The 12,665-nt window shown below is 44.7% G+C and overlaps 2 protein-coding genes across 9 annotated transcripts; both read right to left on the minus strand.

Moving 5' to 3' along the window:
* Positions 1-640: 640 nt before the first annotated feature.
* pomgnt1 (protein O-linked mannose N-acetylglucosaminyltransferase 1 (beta 1,2-)) lies at positions 641-9,101 on the minus strand. Of its 5 annotated transcripts, none has more exons than XM_055508368.1 (23): positions 8,945-9,101; positions 8,568-8,796; positions 8,060-8,162; positions 7,733-7,848; positions 7,486-7,551; positions 7,162-7,275; positions 6,931-7,048; positions 6,489-6,587; positions 6,258-6,385; positions 6,027-6,097; positions 5,844-5,919; positions 5,352-5,435; positions 5,151-5,192; positions 5,007-5,065; positions 4,189-4,261; positions 3,964-4,092; positions 3,713-3,838; positions 3,558-3,622; positions 3,400-3,444; positions 3,178-3,313; positions 2,977-3,086; positions 1,640-1,738; positions 641-1,509 (listed from the first exon to the last, which is right to left on the minus strand). In XM_055508368.1, exons 2-23 carry the CDS (start codon positions 8,685-8,687, stop codon positions 1,296-1,298), a joined length of 2,193 nt encoding a protein of 730 aa, XP_055364343.1. In that variant the 5' UTR covers positions 8,688-8,796; positions 8,945-9,101; the 3' UTR covers positions 641-1,295. The 5 variants fall into 5 exon arrangements, 4 of the variants coding, with proteins under 4 accessions (XP_055364343.1, XP_055364344.1, XP_055364345.1 ...); XM_055508369.1 differs by having other exon boundaries at positions 8,916-9,065; XR_008694552.1 differs by having other exon boundaries at positions 1,468-1,509; positions 1,640-2,098.
* A 1,621-nt stretch (positions 9,102-10,722) lies between these two features.
* LOC114854534 (phospholipase A2 inhibitor gamma subunit A-like) lies at positions 10,723-12,426 on the minus strand. 4 transcript variants are annotated; one of them, XM_029149034.3, is made up of 5 exons: positions 12,273-12,426; positions 12,020-12,115; positions 11,756-11,809; positions 11,421-11,543; positions 10,723-11,338 (listed from the first exon to the last, which is right to left on the minus strand). In XM_029149034.3, exons 1-5 carry the CDS (start codon positions 12,334-12,336, stop codon positions 11,115-11,117), a joined length of 561 nt encoding a protein of 186 aa, XP_029004867.1. In that variant the 5' UTR covers positions 12,337-12,426; the 3' UTR covers positions 10,723-11,114. The 4 variants fall into 4 exon arrangements, with proteins under 4 accessions (XP_029004867.1, XP_029004862.1, XP_055364438.1 ...); XM_029149029.2 differs by having other exon boundaries at positions 11,756-11,917; positions 12,273-12,422; XM_055508463.1 differs by having other exon boundaries at positions 12,020-12,112; positions 12,273-12,410.
* Between the last annotated feature and the right edge of the window lie 239 nt (positions 12,427-12,665).

Raw genomic sequence — 12,665 nt, forward strand, 5'->3', positions numbered from 1 at the left:
CTTGTTCAACAGTCTCCACAGAACACACAAATAAATTAATATTTCATCCACATCTCAGTCGCAGCCTCCAAGCTCTGCTAATCAGAACGCGATGTAGGTCAAAAATGTCATTTAACGTAGACACGGCACAGACAGGACGAGGCCGCAGCCCCAACAGGACACTCCATGAATATTACTTTACATTCACTCAGGAGAGACAGACACCGACACGCTGATAAAGGCGCTGGACAGACTTATTAAAAACTAAAAATAACGTGGAGGTCAATGATTTCAAATATGAAGCTTCAAAGAAAGATACTTAAGAATGGATTAAGCCGTTTACTGTTCCTATTGACAGGAGGAAGCTCTGATCCGCCAGAGGTCAGAGGACAGGAAGCCATTTGCACCCGGTCGGCGGCCGCGGCGGCTGGATCCGAGCCCAGGATTTGCATACATTTCCCTGACTGCGAGTTTCCTCTCACTGCTGCTCTCCTGGGAAATCTGCCACAAGGCCAGACAATCAGAGCATCTCTACAAAAATCTGAGCTTAGAATAACTCCACCATAACAGCCGCAGGCTTATTCCATGAATAATACGCACTAATAATAAACCCAGCTTTATGAATTATTTAAGGGCCAAGCTCCAAAGAAGAAGCCGTAAGAAACATCAGTAAAAACTCTTTATTATTTTCATTTTACAGTATGTCCACACAACCTGCCTGTCACTCAAAGGCATCATTCAGGGATTTTGTCATTTTTTTATAGCAGTAAAATATTCAACAGTATTGCTGAGAGAACAATGGTTTAGTTTGAACTTTTCAATGAAGACAAACACACAACACCACAAACCCTGGAGATGAAACTATAAAAAAAAATATTCAAATCTATCAAAAAACACTGAAATGTCCAGGACACAAATTACTTAAGATGAGCCGACAGTGGTTCTGTCTGAGGATTATCTGCACAGAGTAAATAGGTGGTTTCTAAATACACAAATTCGGCATTGAATTCAAATGACTGTGCAAATATTGGAGCTGCATTGAAATGTGATCCACACATTGGTGAACGAGGGGAAGCCCGAGTCAGACGCTGCTGGTGACGAGAGCAGGTCAACTCTGAGATTAAATTGTCATTAACTGGAGGCAAACAGGATTTATGACTTCATTAATTATCCTCAGATCTGGTGTCCCCAGTTCCATTTGTAAAAATGTAACGCAATCCACAAAAATGTGTTTTCTGATATTCAAGTTGCAATTTTGAACATTGACTTAATACCGTAGCAGTGACCATGACCAAACTAATGCTGTTAATGAGATTTTAAGAGTATGGCACCTGACCAACGCGGCCGATGGGACTGCTGCTCCTTCCTGCTGGGTCACAGCAGGTTAGTGTGTGTGGCCTCTCAGACCGGGGAGCAGCCAACCCTGCTGCTCTTTGCACCTGGTTCGGGTGATCGGCAGCATCAGGGCCTGCACCATCATGTCTGGATGAGGAGCAGGACGTAGCTAATGTCGCTGCAGAGCCCCAGCTGCTACAGGGATGAAACAGACCGGATGTGCACACAGGACAAAGGAGGACATTTTGGTAGAAACTCTCTCTGTAGAGTCTTAAATACTAAACGGGACTAGTGTTGTCTGTTTGGAGTGTTAGCGGTGGCTCACCGTTCCATTCTAGTGTTGGACACTTTGTGGAAGTGCCGAGGCTCAACACTCATCATCATCTGACCCGAGCACCTGCTCCTTGACGCAAACTCACTAATGCTGAAAAATACATCAATTCATCCAAAAATATATGTAGTAGGTATATACAATATTTCATTATCTGTAAACTCCTTAAAAATGCTCTTGATAAAAGTGAATGTTTCTGTAAAAAAAAAACTCTTGTGACAGTCGTTTGACAGATGAAATAAATAAGTTAGTAGTATAACTCAGTAGTTAAACCGACAAACTAAGACAGAAGAACAGAGGCTCTGCTCAGTGCCTGTCATTCGTACCCTCGTCAACATTTGAAATTAAACAGTCCAGTTCCTCCATTTTGCTTGAGCATCTGCACGTTTAACCAGAACCGGCTCCAGCGTCACCGTTGGCTTCAGTGGTGCAGCTGCTGAGCCCACGTCCCTCCTACACACAACACAAGCCAGCCAGGTTATGAGTGGAGTGAGGCCTGGGCTGGTTACAGGGACTCAGTGACACTGGTCTACATCTGCTCCACGGGGGCGCCCTCTTCTTTAGGTGGAGGCTCTAAGTAAATAGGAGTGACACTGGCCGGCTTCTTCACACTGAGAGTGGACAGGCAGTGACAACAGGAGAAGATGCAGCATTAGGTTGTAAGATGTGTCTGAAGCAGGTGGTGGCTTCTGCTTCATTCATGTTTCAGTTCTCAAAAAGAATAAGAAAAGAAAAGCCAACAGGGCAAGAGTCGTAAACTTGGGCAAACATGCAGCCAATGCCTTCTGCAGACACATAGGGATGTTCAGCGCGTTAACCTGTACGCTAGTTACCAGGTTAGTGGTGTTTGGATGACTCCTCTACCTCAGGCAAGGCTGGAAGCATGTTTTTTTTACGTGTTTATATAGAAATTCATTTCATTCTGATTTTGTGTGGCTTTTGGCTGATGTAAAACGCATCTGCTTAAGGAAGTCTCAGTGTCACAAGGTTTTGGTCCGATAACATTTTCATCTTTTCATCTGTTCCAGCTTCTTATACATTTTGCAGATTTAAAGCAAATGGCTCCACAGCGCAGTTGTTAAGTTCTAACAGAGCAGCATGACGGCGGCAGCGCACAGCAAAGCGGTGGCTAAATGCATCCACAGCCAGAGGCTGCAGCCGAGCGAGCTCCGCCAGCTCAATCAGCTCAGTGCTGCACAGATAATTAGCTGCCAGCAAGTGGATCAATACAGCAGGAAGTTCCATGTTTAGCATCTAAACCCTGAGACGTCTGTAGCTCCCATCGGGCCGTGTAGAAGTCACAACAGAGAAGAAGAGTTTAGTTTACTCACGAGTATGGGGAGATTGGCACAGCGACCACCAAGACGTGATTCCTTTTCCTGAAAAGCCTCCACAGACCTTTGTGGTAGCCTCGCACGTCCAGGTCCCAAACATGCAGGCACTGAAGGGAACAGAGGACAAACGCGGCTCATTCCACACACGTTATAAAGTTGGTACTTAAATTAATGACCTGCTCCCACAAATATCTGCACCTTGCCGAGCTCGGTCCAGGTGGACGTGTCCGTCTCTGTCTCCATCCGTATGAACATGACGTAGACCTTCCCCTCAGAGTCTGGCACAAATGAGTCCTCACACGGGTTCTTGCTGTGGTCCAGCACCTCGGCTTCTCTGGGAGTACATGAACGATTACACCCACCGCCTCAACAGTTACTAACAAACATCCACACACTCACAGACACTGAAGTCTGACTCACTTCAGCAAGTTTTGAATCTCCACTTCATAAGAATCTTTCTTCAAGCTGCAGAATTCAAACCCACAGGCATTAACCACTTTGTCAAATTATGTTTCAGATATAATTCAGGAGCTCCTGTGAAAATGAGCAGGTTTCAATGTGACCTGTGAGAAACACACCTCTCAACATGCTTCAGCTGCACATTTGGGACGGTGTTGAATCTGTGTTTTTTAAAATAAACCTCCTATAAGACAGACAAGACGAGAGCAGGATAACAAATCAGACTGAATAAAGTCCCCAGCAGGTCACCGTACAAGTCCTGTTCAGGACTTACATGGAAATATCCGTTCATGTTAAGGCCGATGATGCCAAAGTGGTACGAGCGGGACACGTCAGGGATGATGCACTCCCTGCCCTTCCTCTGCTCAGGCATTCGCATCCACATGTCCCAGTCCCACAGCTACAAGACAGAGCAGAACTCACAATTTGACACCGAAATTTAGAGTCCAACGCACGCACGCACGCACGCACGCACGCACGCACGCACGCACGCACACACACACACACACACACACACACACACACCTTTTCAGGTGTGGGCCATTTGGGCTCCAGCTCGTCCTTGTAGAGGCTCTTTTTCAGCACCCAGCCCAAACCTGGCATGCTCTCCACTCTGTAGAGCAGGGCTGGATCCTCTGCTGTGTGTTCATAGCCCTGCACAAGAACATGAACACCCGTCAGTGACGACCTTTCTAAGAACATGAAGTCTAAATCTACATCCATGAAGCAGAAGGACATGGAGAGCATCACCTGGTCGTTCCAGGCTGAGATGCAGTACAGGCTGTCATCCTCATCCAACAGGTGGATGGTCTGACTCAGAAAACTGCAGGAAATGCAAAATAAATCAAATCAGTGCAGACAAATTTAGCCCTATCAGAAAACTGTTGTGCTTCACTAAAACAGTTTTAGCTGTAAAACGTCATTTAAGACAAACTTCAGATTTATTCTTCTAAACTATAGCAAACAATAATAAGAATAAGACATGGATAATGTCATGTTTGTAATAAAGATCCTGCTGCTGTAACAGAACACAGATTTGTCTGTGAGGGTAATGAAGCAGGTTTAAATTGACTCTTAATGAGACAAGTAAAGATTCTGCAGCGGAAATCTCTCTCTCTCAAGAGGAAAGAAAGAGAAACATAAAGCTGTGTTGTCTTGTCCACCTTAGCTTTTTACTGCTCTCCAACAGCCTGAAGATCATTTCACCAACACTATAAGACCAATTTAACAGCTGCAAGCAATCCTGAACAAATACACCACAGTGGTGAACCCAGGAGGATGAGTGAAGCTTTTAATCAGCAAACACACAGTCCAGACATGAACTGGTCCAATAAAGGAAGGTTAAAGATTTAAACTGCTCATCGTTGCTGATCTCCTGCCACCTAGTGGATGATGTGGTTGCTGCGAGGTTCATCACGCAATGGTTTAACGAAATAAACCTCATCTAAAAAAATTGTTATGGCTGCTAATCCTGTTCTACCCATCAAAAATTATATCAGTAATTTATTTAATAAAATAAAAGATTTATTCTGTTTTTCTCCAACAGTCATTCAGTTTATCATCAGTACCTGAAGAAGTCAATGGAGATATCCAGGTCTTCTTCTAGGACAATGGCAAAGTTAGCTTCCTGATGACAAACAAACAAACAAACAGTCATAATAAAACTAATAAACCTGTGAAACATTGTTGCTCTATAGGAAAGAGGAACTTACTGGGTGGAGGTTGAAGGTTGCAGTCAGACTTGCTTTGTAGTGCTGCAGTAGACGAAAAACGAGACCTGAGCTCATAATCACCAACTCAACTCCAGAGCTGCTTTAGCTGCTAAATGTCCTCTCATTTTACTGCTTTCCGTCTGACTGACCCACAGTTCAGCCTTAACGCAAAACCAGTGAGTCAAGCCTTCTGTTCATTACCTGGGACACTCTGGCATTCTTGATGCTGATGGGTGTGTGTTGAACCCCCTTTAGACCAAACAGCTCCACAACATCCATAGGCTCCTGGATCAAACAAACAAACAGGTAGCATGTGGAAAATGCTTCAGTACATAGAACATGAGCTCCTTTGAGCTCCGCACTGTGGCGCAATTAGCTTTTAAAAATATTAAACAAAAATTGTCAATTAATTAATCCTGTTTCACTATTGAATGTTAATTTTTTTGCCATCCCCTTAAAGCTCAGTCTGGTTGAAAAGCCAGCCAGTGTGGACCTGTCCAGAGCATTCATTGCAGTGAGTGAGTTGTTAGTGACAAACATCGATATTGGTAACTGAAATGAGAACACACCTCAAATGAGTGGGTCACAAAAATATACAGCCTGAATGAACATAATGGCTTCAATGTCTGACCTACTACGGACTGAGTGAAATGATCAAAGTGATTGAAAGTCAAGTAAAAACAAAACTACTACCTCATAATATCCATCAATGAAGACAGTGATCATCTGAGGGTTCACACCATGAGCAGAAAGAAGCGACCTGAGCATCCTGGAAACACGGCAGTAGTCAGTGTGATTCCTTCCATCTACACATCTTTATTAAGTATGAATTAAGTGGGTAGAACAGCACATTATTCCTCGATTTTAAGATCCTACCTGTACAGATAGTTGGGTCTGTTCCCTGCAATGACGGCCACGGGGACGTTAAAGACGTTATTGTTGGGGAGCTGAGGGGGAAAGAACATTATTTGACCAATGAACGAATCCATGCCTCAGGTCAGTAATCACAGTAGCTACAATCCTGATTTAACCAACTGTTCGAACGACACACTGCACTCTATACTAAACACACCACAAAAACAACAATAAAAATATTCGGTGTCTCACAGGGTCAGGGTTGAACTCGATGGGTGCCGGGTCTTTGCAGCTGCAGATGCTGCCGTATCCTTCTACTTTGCTGCAGAACAGCTTCCTCCTCCTATTCAGCTCTGTCTCTGCCCAGTGGCACTCTGCCTCTGCAGGTGGGAGGATCACACACGGATAAAATGTATCCTTTATCTTAGTTAAGACATCATGACAGGATAAATACATGTTTCATTTTCTCATTCTGTATTTTACCTTCTGAGGCAGTGAGTTGTACCTCGGTCTTCAGCAGCACTGGGTCGCCCCACGTGGACAGAGCTGGAGATTTTGACTGTTTCTCGCCATACACCTGACCTAGACACACACGCACACAAACAGGTAGGTTTAACACAGTGACTGATTGTAATCTCAAGGACTGTATTGAGCAGAATAACACAATGGGGGACAATGAAATATAATCTAGAAATCTTGTTTGTTTATACAAATGTGTGAAGGTTTGTAAATGTTCTCTCAACCTTATTTTAATGGACTTGGTTAAGGCATCAATGAAGCTTCTAAAAATGTAATTTACAAATTGACTTTTCCAGATGTTGATGACAAGAAACAAACAACTTCACTGAGGTGGAGACAGAAGCCAAAGCACGAAAACCTTCGAGATTAAAAGAACAAGAGTTTACTGAAGGCAAATGGTAACTACCTCCTTTCTTCACCACCAGGGTCCACATGTCTCTCCAGCTCAAGCCGAGTGACACCTGGCTGCCGAGACTCTTCAGCAGGTTCTTCGCAGCATCCTTCAGGTGAAATGTTCCCTCATCCTGCAACAAAAACCCAAATCCTCAAATGTTCATTGTGAATTTATTCCTTTAAAGTTCATAAAGAGCAATAACTTAAAACCCCTGGTTTCACTAAGACAGAAGCTGTAACTGACCTTTATAGTAAAGATGAGGACTCGACCCCGTGTAACCATGTTTAGGAAGAGGATCATGGCTTCATCTTCATGGGGAGAATAGGTGTCGAATATCCTCTTGGCCATCACATGACCCTGACACACACGCGCACACACCATTAGGAGAAGAAACAGGTAAGCGTGTCCATACTGATGTATTCATTTCTTTGCTGTTTACTGAATGATGATCATATCACACTGGAAAATTATTACAAGGGAAAACTGAGGCATAGATTACAGTCATTAGAACGATGCATAAAATAAAAAGAAATTAGTTGTGATTATTATAAAACGGTAAGTGCTCACAGTTGCCTGGTTTAGAACGATCACGTGGATGCCCCTGCCCTGCTCCCGTATGTCATCCTCCAAAACCTGCAGGTAACAACCAACAAGGCTTTCCATGTAAACTGTGCTAATTGTTTTTCCCTTGAACCTGAAATTTCATCTGAGAGTTTCAGAAACCGATGAAAAGAATAATAATATTTAACTTTCATGTTCAAAGATATGTGGGGTGTCTTTCAACTAGGTTAGCAAAAACAATGAATGAACTCACCGTGGTTCCATCCACTGCCACATAGACCTTGGAGCGGCTGGAGTAGACCTCGATGTCGAGGACTTTCCGTCCATTAGCAGGCCTGCGTGGTGTCTCCATGTTGGGCACTGCATCCTCTGAAAAATAAAAGCTATAAAAATGAAGCCAAACATCGTAGGATGAAATGTTCACTCAAAAACTCCATGAACCCAAATGAAAAGGCTGATCTGACAGCACAGCCGTGACATCTGCCAAAGGTGAGGCTGTTAGCGTCATGTCTTAACTTCAGCAGAGCCTGGAGCAAACAGAGTGGTGGGAGTGAACAATATAATTTGCCGTGTTTCTCACCATATTCCTGTGCTTCTGCATCTTCATTAGCTACTCGCCTTGTGTCCAAAATGAGCTTAATGTTGACTATAACCGTTATCAGAAGAAACAGCACGGCACCAGCCTGTGGAAGGGAGAAGACATGTCCAGTACTAATGAGTGTGAATGAGCTGGGATGTGTTTCGACTACTTTGCACAATTTAGACGCTGGGCACAGTTCACGCCTCTCGTTAGTAAAGGAAAACGTGACAACAGGTTGGTACATTTCAAACTACGTGGAGAAGCAGCATTTGGGTGCAGTCAAGGCACGTCCAGGTCTCATACTGTTTGAATAAAGTCTTTCAAACTGAGTTTGAGAACTAAACCAATCAGCTGCTTCTAGATGCGCCTTATTTCTCTAGTCTTCAACGCACTGGGGCTTCGTTCTGGGTTAGAAAATCACTTTCCAGAGTTAAAAGGGAAAGAAAAACAGTTTGCAAATGATTCTCAAAGCCTGTAATGCTCATTATGGAATGGACGTTTGACCAACCTGGCAAAGCCGTCGAATGGTCCTCTTGTTGGTTATCTTGTATTTCCAGCTGAGGTACAAGCTCCTCTGTTGGCGGGGGACGAACGGCTTGGCTCGGGGATTGGGGGTCCACGTCTCCATCCCGGACGCCGACACGGAGCTCACACCGCCCGCCTGTCCTCGTCTAAGGCCCGCCGCTTCAACATGTGCTGCTCCTCGCCTCCAGCTACACTGGCCGTCACATCGTCATCTGAAGCACGCGGATAAAACACCACACGGATCACAAATAAAGTTTAGGCAGCTAACGGCAACAATAGCAGACGTTAGCTAACCGCTCGGCGCTTCCCCGCCGGTTCTGACGCGTCTAACCTCTGCTGTGATTTAACAAACGCACTCACAGATTCGTCTGTAATCGTCTGGTCACTGGAACAATCTCATAGTAGCTTTCAAATCCAGAAAAGCCGCATGTAACATGGGTCTTATGCTACATGTTACATTCAGTGTTTGTGTCGCAGAGCAAATGACGTCATATAGCGCGTTTCTACTTCTCTGTCTGTGATTCTGCGTAAACACTGCGTCGCTCTTTACTGACGTAAGCGTCAAACAAACGTTTGGAGACAATAACATTCTGAATAAAATAAGGTGAATCAAATTATTTCGTATCCTCAAGTCTTAACTTGGTCTGATTAGAATAAGAATAATAAGAATAAGAAAACCTTTAATAGTCCCACAATGGGGAAATTTTCTTCCCAGTGTCTTCATCAGGTGTGACGTCAGAGCCACTGGTCTGAAGCTGCTGAGGTCTTTGGCGTGCAGTGTCTTGGGCACTGGTACCACACAGGAGGTCTTCCAGAACCGTGCTTGGTCAAACCTATTGAAGTGTGAGTTCAGCTCGTTGACCCAGCTCAGGTCCCCCTCAGTCTGAGGGTGTGGAGCGTTGAAGCCTGAGATGGTTTTCAGGCTCCTCCACACCTCACTGACGTTGTTCTGCTGCAGCTGCTCCTCCATCTTCCTCCTGGTGTTGGTCTTCTCCTCACCATGAGGGAGAGCTGAGTCTCAGTGCTCATTGTCTTTGAGAAGCCAGTTGTCCTGCCTAGAACTCGACCCAGGTCTGATGTACGTTTGTGAGTTGCTTTTGAACCTGCTGCCATGCTCCAGATGTTGTTTTGTTTGATTGATGACTACATGTGTTAAGGGGAACCAGTACTCAGCAGTACTGCCATTTGTGTGATATTTACCGTGCCATTGCACGCTCCTTGTGTTACTTTATTTTCGTGTTTTACCTTACCATTGCAAGCCGCTTGTATATATTTTCTCTTGTTTATTAAATGCCCTAAACATATTCAGTAGTCCGCCTGCTTTTCTGCATTTGGGTACCAGTACTAGCCAGCCGTTGTAACACCTTCCTGTCCCCTGATTTAAATGCTCTCTTCTTCTCCTTTAGCAGAGCTTTAATATCAGGGGTGACCCACGGCTTGTTGTTGGTGAAACACCGAACCCGCCTGGTGGGAACAGTGTTTTCACAGCAGAAGTTTATGTAGTCCGTTACACAGTCTGTTATTGCGTTAATGTCCTCCCCATGTGGCTCGCAGAGCTCCGTCCACACAGTGGTGTTAAAACAGTCCCTGAGAGCCTCCTCGCTCTCAGCTGTCCACCTCCTCACTGTGCGGGGCACCACCCACCGGCTGCCTGTGTACAACAGGTTTATACACAGGCAGGAGATGCAGGATGTTGTGGTCAGCTCTGCCCAGCGGTGGGAGGCAGGATGCAGCGTAGGCCTCTTTGGTGTTGGCATAGAGTAAGTCCAGGGTTTTGTTGTCTCTGGTGGGGCAGGTCACATACTGGGTGTATGTAGGCAGAGCAGCTGAAGGAGGTGCATGGTTAAACCTGTTGCAGAGTCTCTGACCACACTGAGCGGTTGATACCACACAAGTCTAAACTTCCTCGAAAAACAACTGAACGGTACGGTTTTCTTGCACAGGAAAAGCAAAGTCTATGCTCTACGTACTGTATACATGCAGTATGTTTGTATATTTACGATTTAGATGCTTCTGTCATACATAAATGTATGTCATCAGCAAAACCGTCACAAAATATGATGTTACAGTTGTGACTATGACTGTAATATAAAAAAAGGCAAGACTAATATCAGCAAAGAAACACTGGGATCAGAAACTGAATATGAAAAGGCTTTATTGAAGAAGTTTAAGCTTTAATATGAGACGCAGAAGAATGTTTGACAGGATTTGAAAAATTTGCAAAAACCATGATTTGATTACAGCATCATCATACAGATTCAAAACAGAAATAAGATCATATAAGCAGAGCATAATAAGATGAGACGTGCTCTTTCTGTATTTTTCAGTTTTAGTCGAGTGCCTTGTCTTTTCTTGTACATCTTAATATTGTTTGTTTCTATCTTGTTTTTGACTGTTTTTGTTCAATGTTATATCGCTGCTGCAAACAAACGAATTTCCCCATCGTGGGATTAATAAAGTCTGATCTTGAGTTTAACAGTGGTTCTGAAAAACGAACATAGTGAACAAACCAAGCAGCAAAGCAGCAACATCAGGGTTGATAATGACAAACCTGGGCAGAGCTGCAGAAGCTGCTTCCTGTAAAGCTTGGTGTAATGTGAGCGGAGCTGCAGAAGCTGCTTCCTGCAACTCGTGGTGTAATGGTGTATTTAAAACGAGCAGCAAAATCCTGTCGGAATTTCAACTGAGAAACCAAATCACACGCGTTTGAAGAAACACAGCCAGCGTAAGGAGCAACTTCGTGTCCATGTTTCACTGTGAATCACAAACACCAGTCAGATTATTCAGGCTGTTATTTGGCTCACAGACAGGAACACGTGTCAGACATCAAACCTACCGTAGACGTCTACGCAGCGGTCCTGTGTTCCCACACACTCCACGGTGCTGTTACACACATGATCAGGACCCAAACCAGTGCAGGTCAAACACTTGAGGCCGTTTGGTTTGCCGAGTTCTGGATCTGGAACAGAACAGCAGACAAGTCCAAATCGGTGGAAGACAAGGCATCAGTGCTGTCTCTGCATGCCATCTGGATGGCGGAGACCAGACACTGCACAACAGCAGATTGTGACAATTGTGTGTCACTGCAGTGATGTATTGACAGAACAACAGACAAGTCCAAAACGGTGGGAGACAAAACAACAGAATCGAGCTGAGGCCACGTTCACTCACATGGGAAATCCTGGTGGTTGCAGCCGCCTGTTTTGCAGCAGTGAAGATGTTCAGCTAAAGACAACTTTGCGTTACTGAAGGACAAAAACTGATTGGGTGCAGAACAAAGAAAAGACGGCAGACACGACCTCTCAACATCTTTTGCAGGACTTCCTTCAAAAGCTGTTATTTAAACAAAGCACAGGTTTCGAATGTGAATAACAAAATCATCACACAAGAGATTTAGTATCAAGTAAATGAGTTAACCAGATTCATCATTTTTACCTGAAGTAATTGTAAAAGTTGCACACCAATCACCAGCAAAGTGACACGGGCCAAGAACACCAGGACCAAAACCTTTGAAACACCGGAGAGTTTCTGCTGCCACGAGGAACAGACAGTAAGATAATAAGTGACTCTGTGTGACCTTATCTGTGTGAGAGCCACACACACACACACACACACACACACACACACACACTCTCTAAACATGCAGTTAGAACTTCTTGTACCTGCACAAATCTGTGAGCCCAGTTACCTGTGTTGCAGATCATCCAGGCGAGAGAGAGAAACAGAATCAGCTTCATCTTCATCAGCTTCATCTGCTAGTAAACTAGCAGATCAGTTTCTCCTCTTAAGTTGAACAACATGTTTTATTGGTGCAAGAAACAGGAAAACGTGTCTGAAGCCCTGATTGGTTAAACGTGTAACCACACATGCAAAACTCCATCATTAAGATGTTGCGGACTCGCCCCGTCGGTTCTGAACCGGGCTTGACGGAACCCTGGGGCAGGAGATGCGGTGGAGATGGAACAACGACAGCAGCCGCTCCGAGCGGGGAAGCTACGGCTCTCACGGAGCTAGGGTGCAGGGCCACGGCCGACGTGCCTCCGGCACCGCACGGACACGCCACGCAATAAAGCACTCTGCG

This window comes from Betta splendens, chromosome 4 (genome assembly GCF_900634795.4).
Source record: "Betta splendens chromosome 4, fBetSpl5.4, whole genome shotgun sequence".
Classification (NCBI taxonomy): domain Eukaryota; kingdom Metazoa; phylum Chordata; class Actinopteri; order Anabantiformes; family Osphronemidae; genus Betta; species Betta splendens.

Coding starts and splice junctions, on each gene's coding strand:
- pomgnt1 (XM_055508368.1), bottom strand. CDS start 8,687: ATGGAGACGTGGACCCCCAATCCCCGAGCCAAGCCGTTCGTCCCCCGC. Junction 8,163..8,567: donor CCATTCGACGGCTTTGCCAG/GTTGGTCAAACG, acceptor TCCCTTCCACAG/GCTGGTGCCGTGCTGTTTCT. Junction 3,445..3,557: donor CAGCTGAAGCATGTTGAGAG/GTGTGTTTCTCA, acceptor TGAATTCTGCAG/CTTGAAGAAAGATTCTTATG.
- LOC114854534 (XM_029149029.2), bottom strand. CDS start 12,336: ATGAAGCTGATGAAGATGAAGCTGATTCTGTTTCTCTCTCTCGCCTGG. Junction 12,116..12,272: donor CTGGATGATCTGCAACACAG/GTAACTGGGCTC, acceptor TCCTCGTGGCAG/CAGAAACTCTCCGGTGTTTC. Junction 11,544..11,755: donor CAACCACCAGGATTTCCCAT/GTGAGTGAACGT, acceptor GTTCTGTTCCAG/ATCCAGAACTCGGCAAACCA.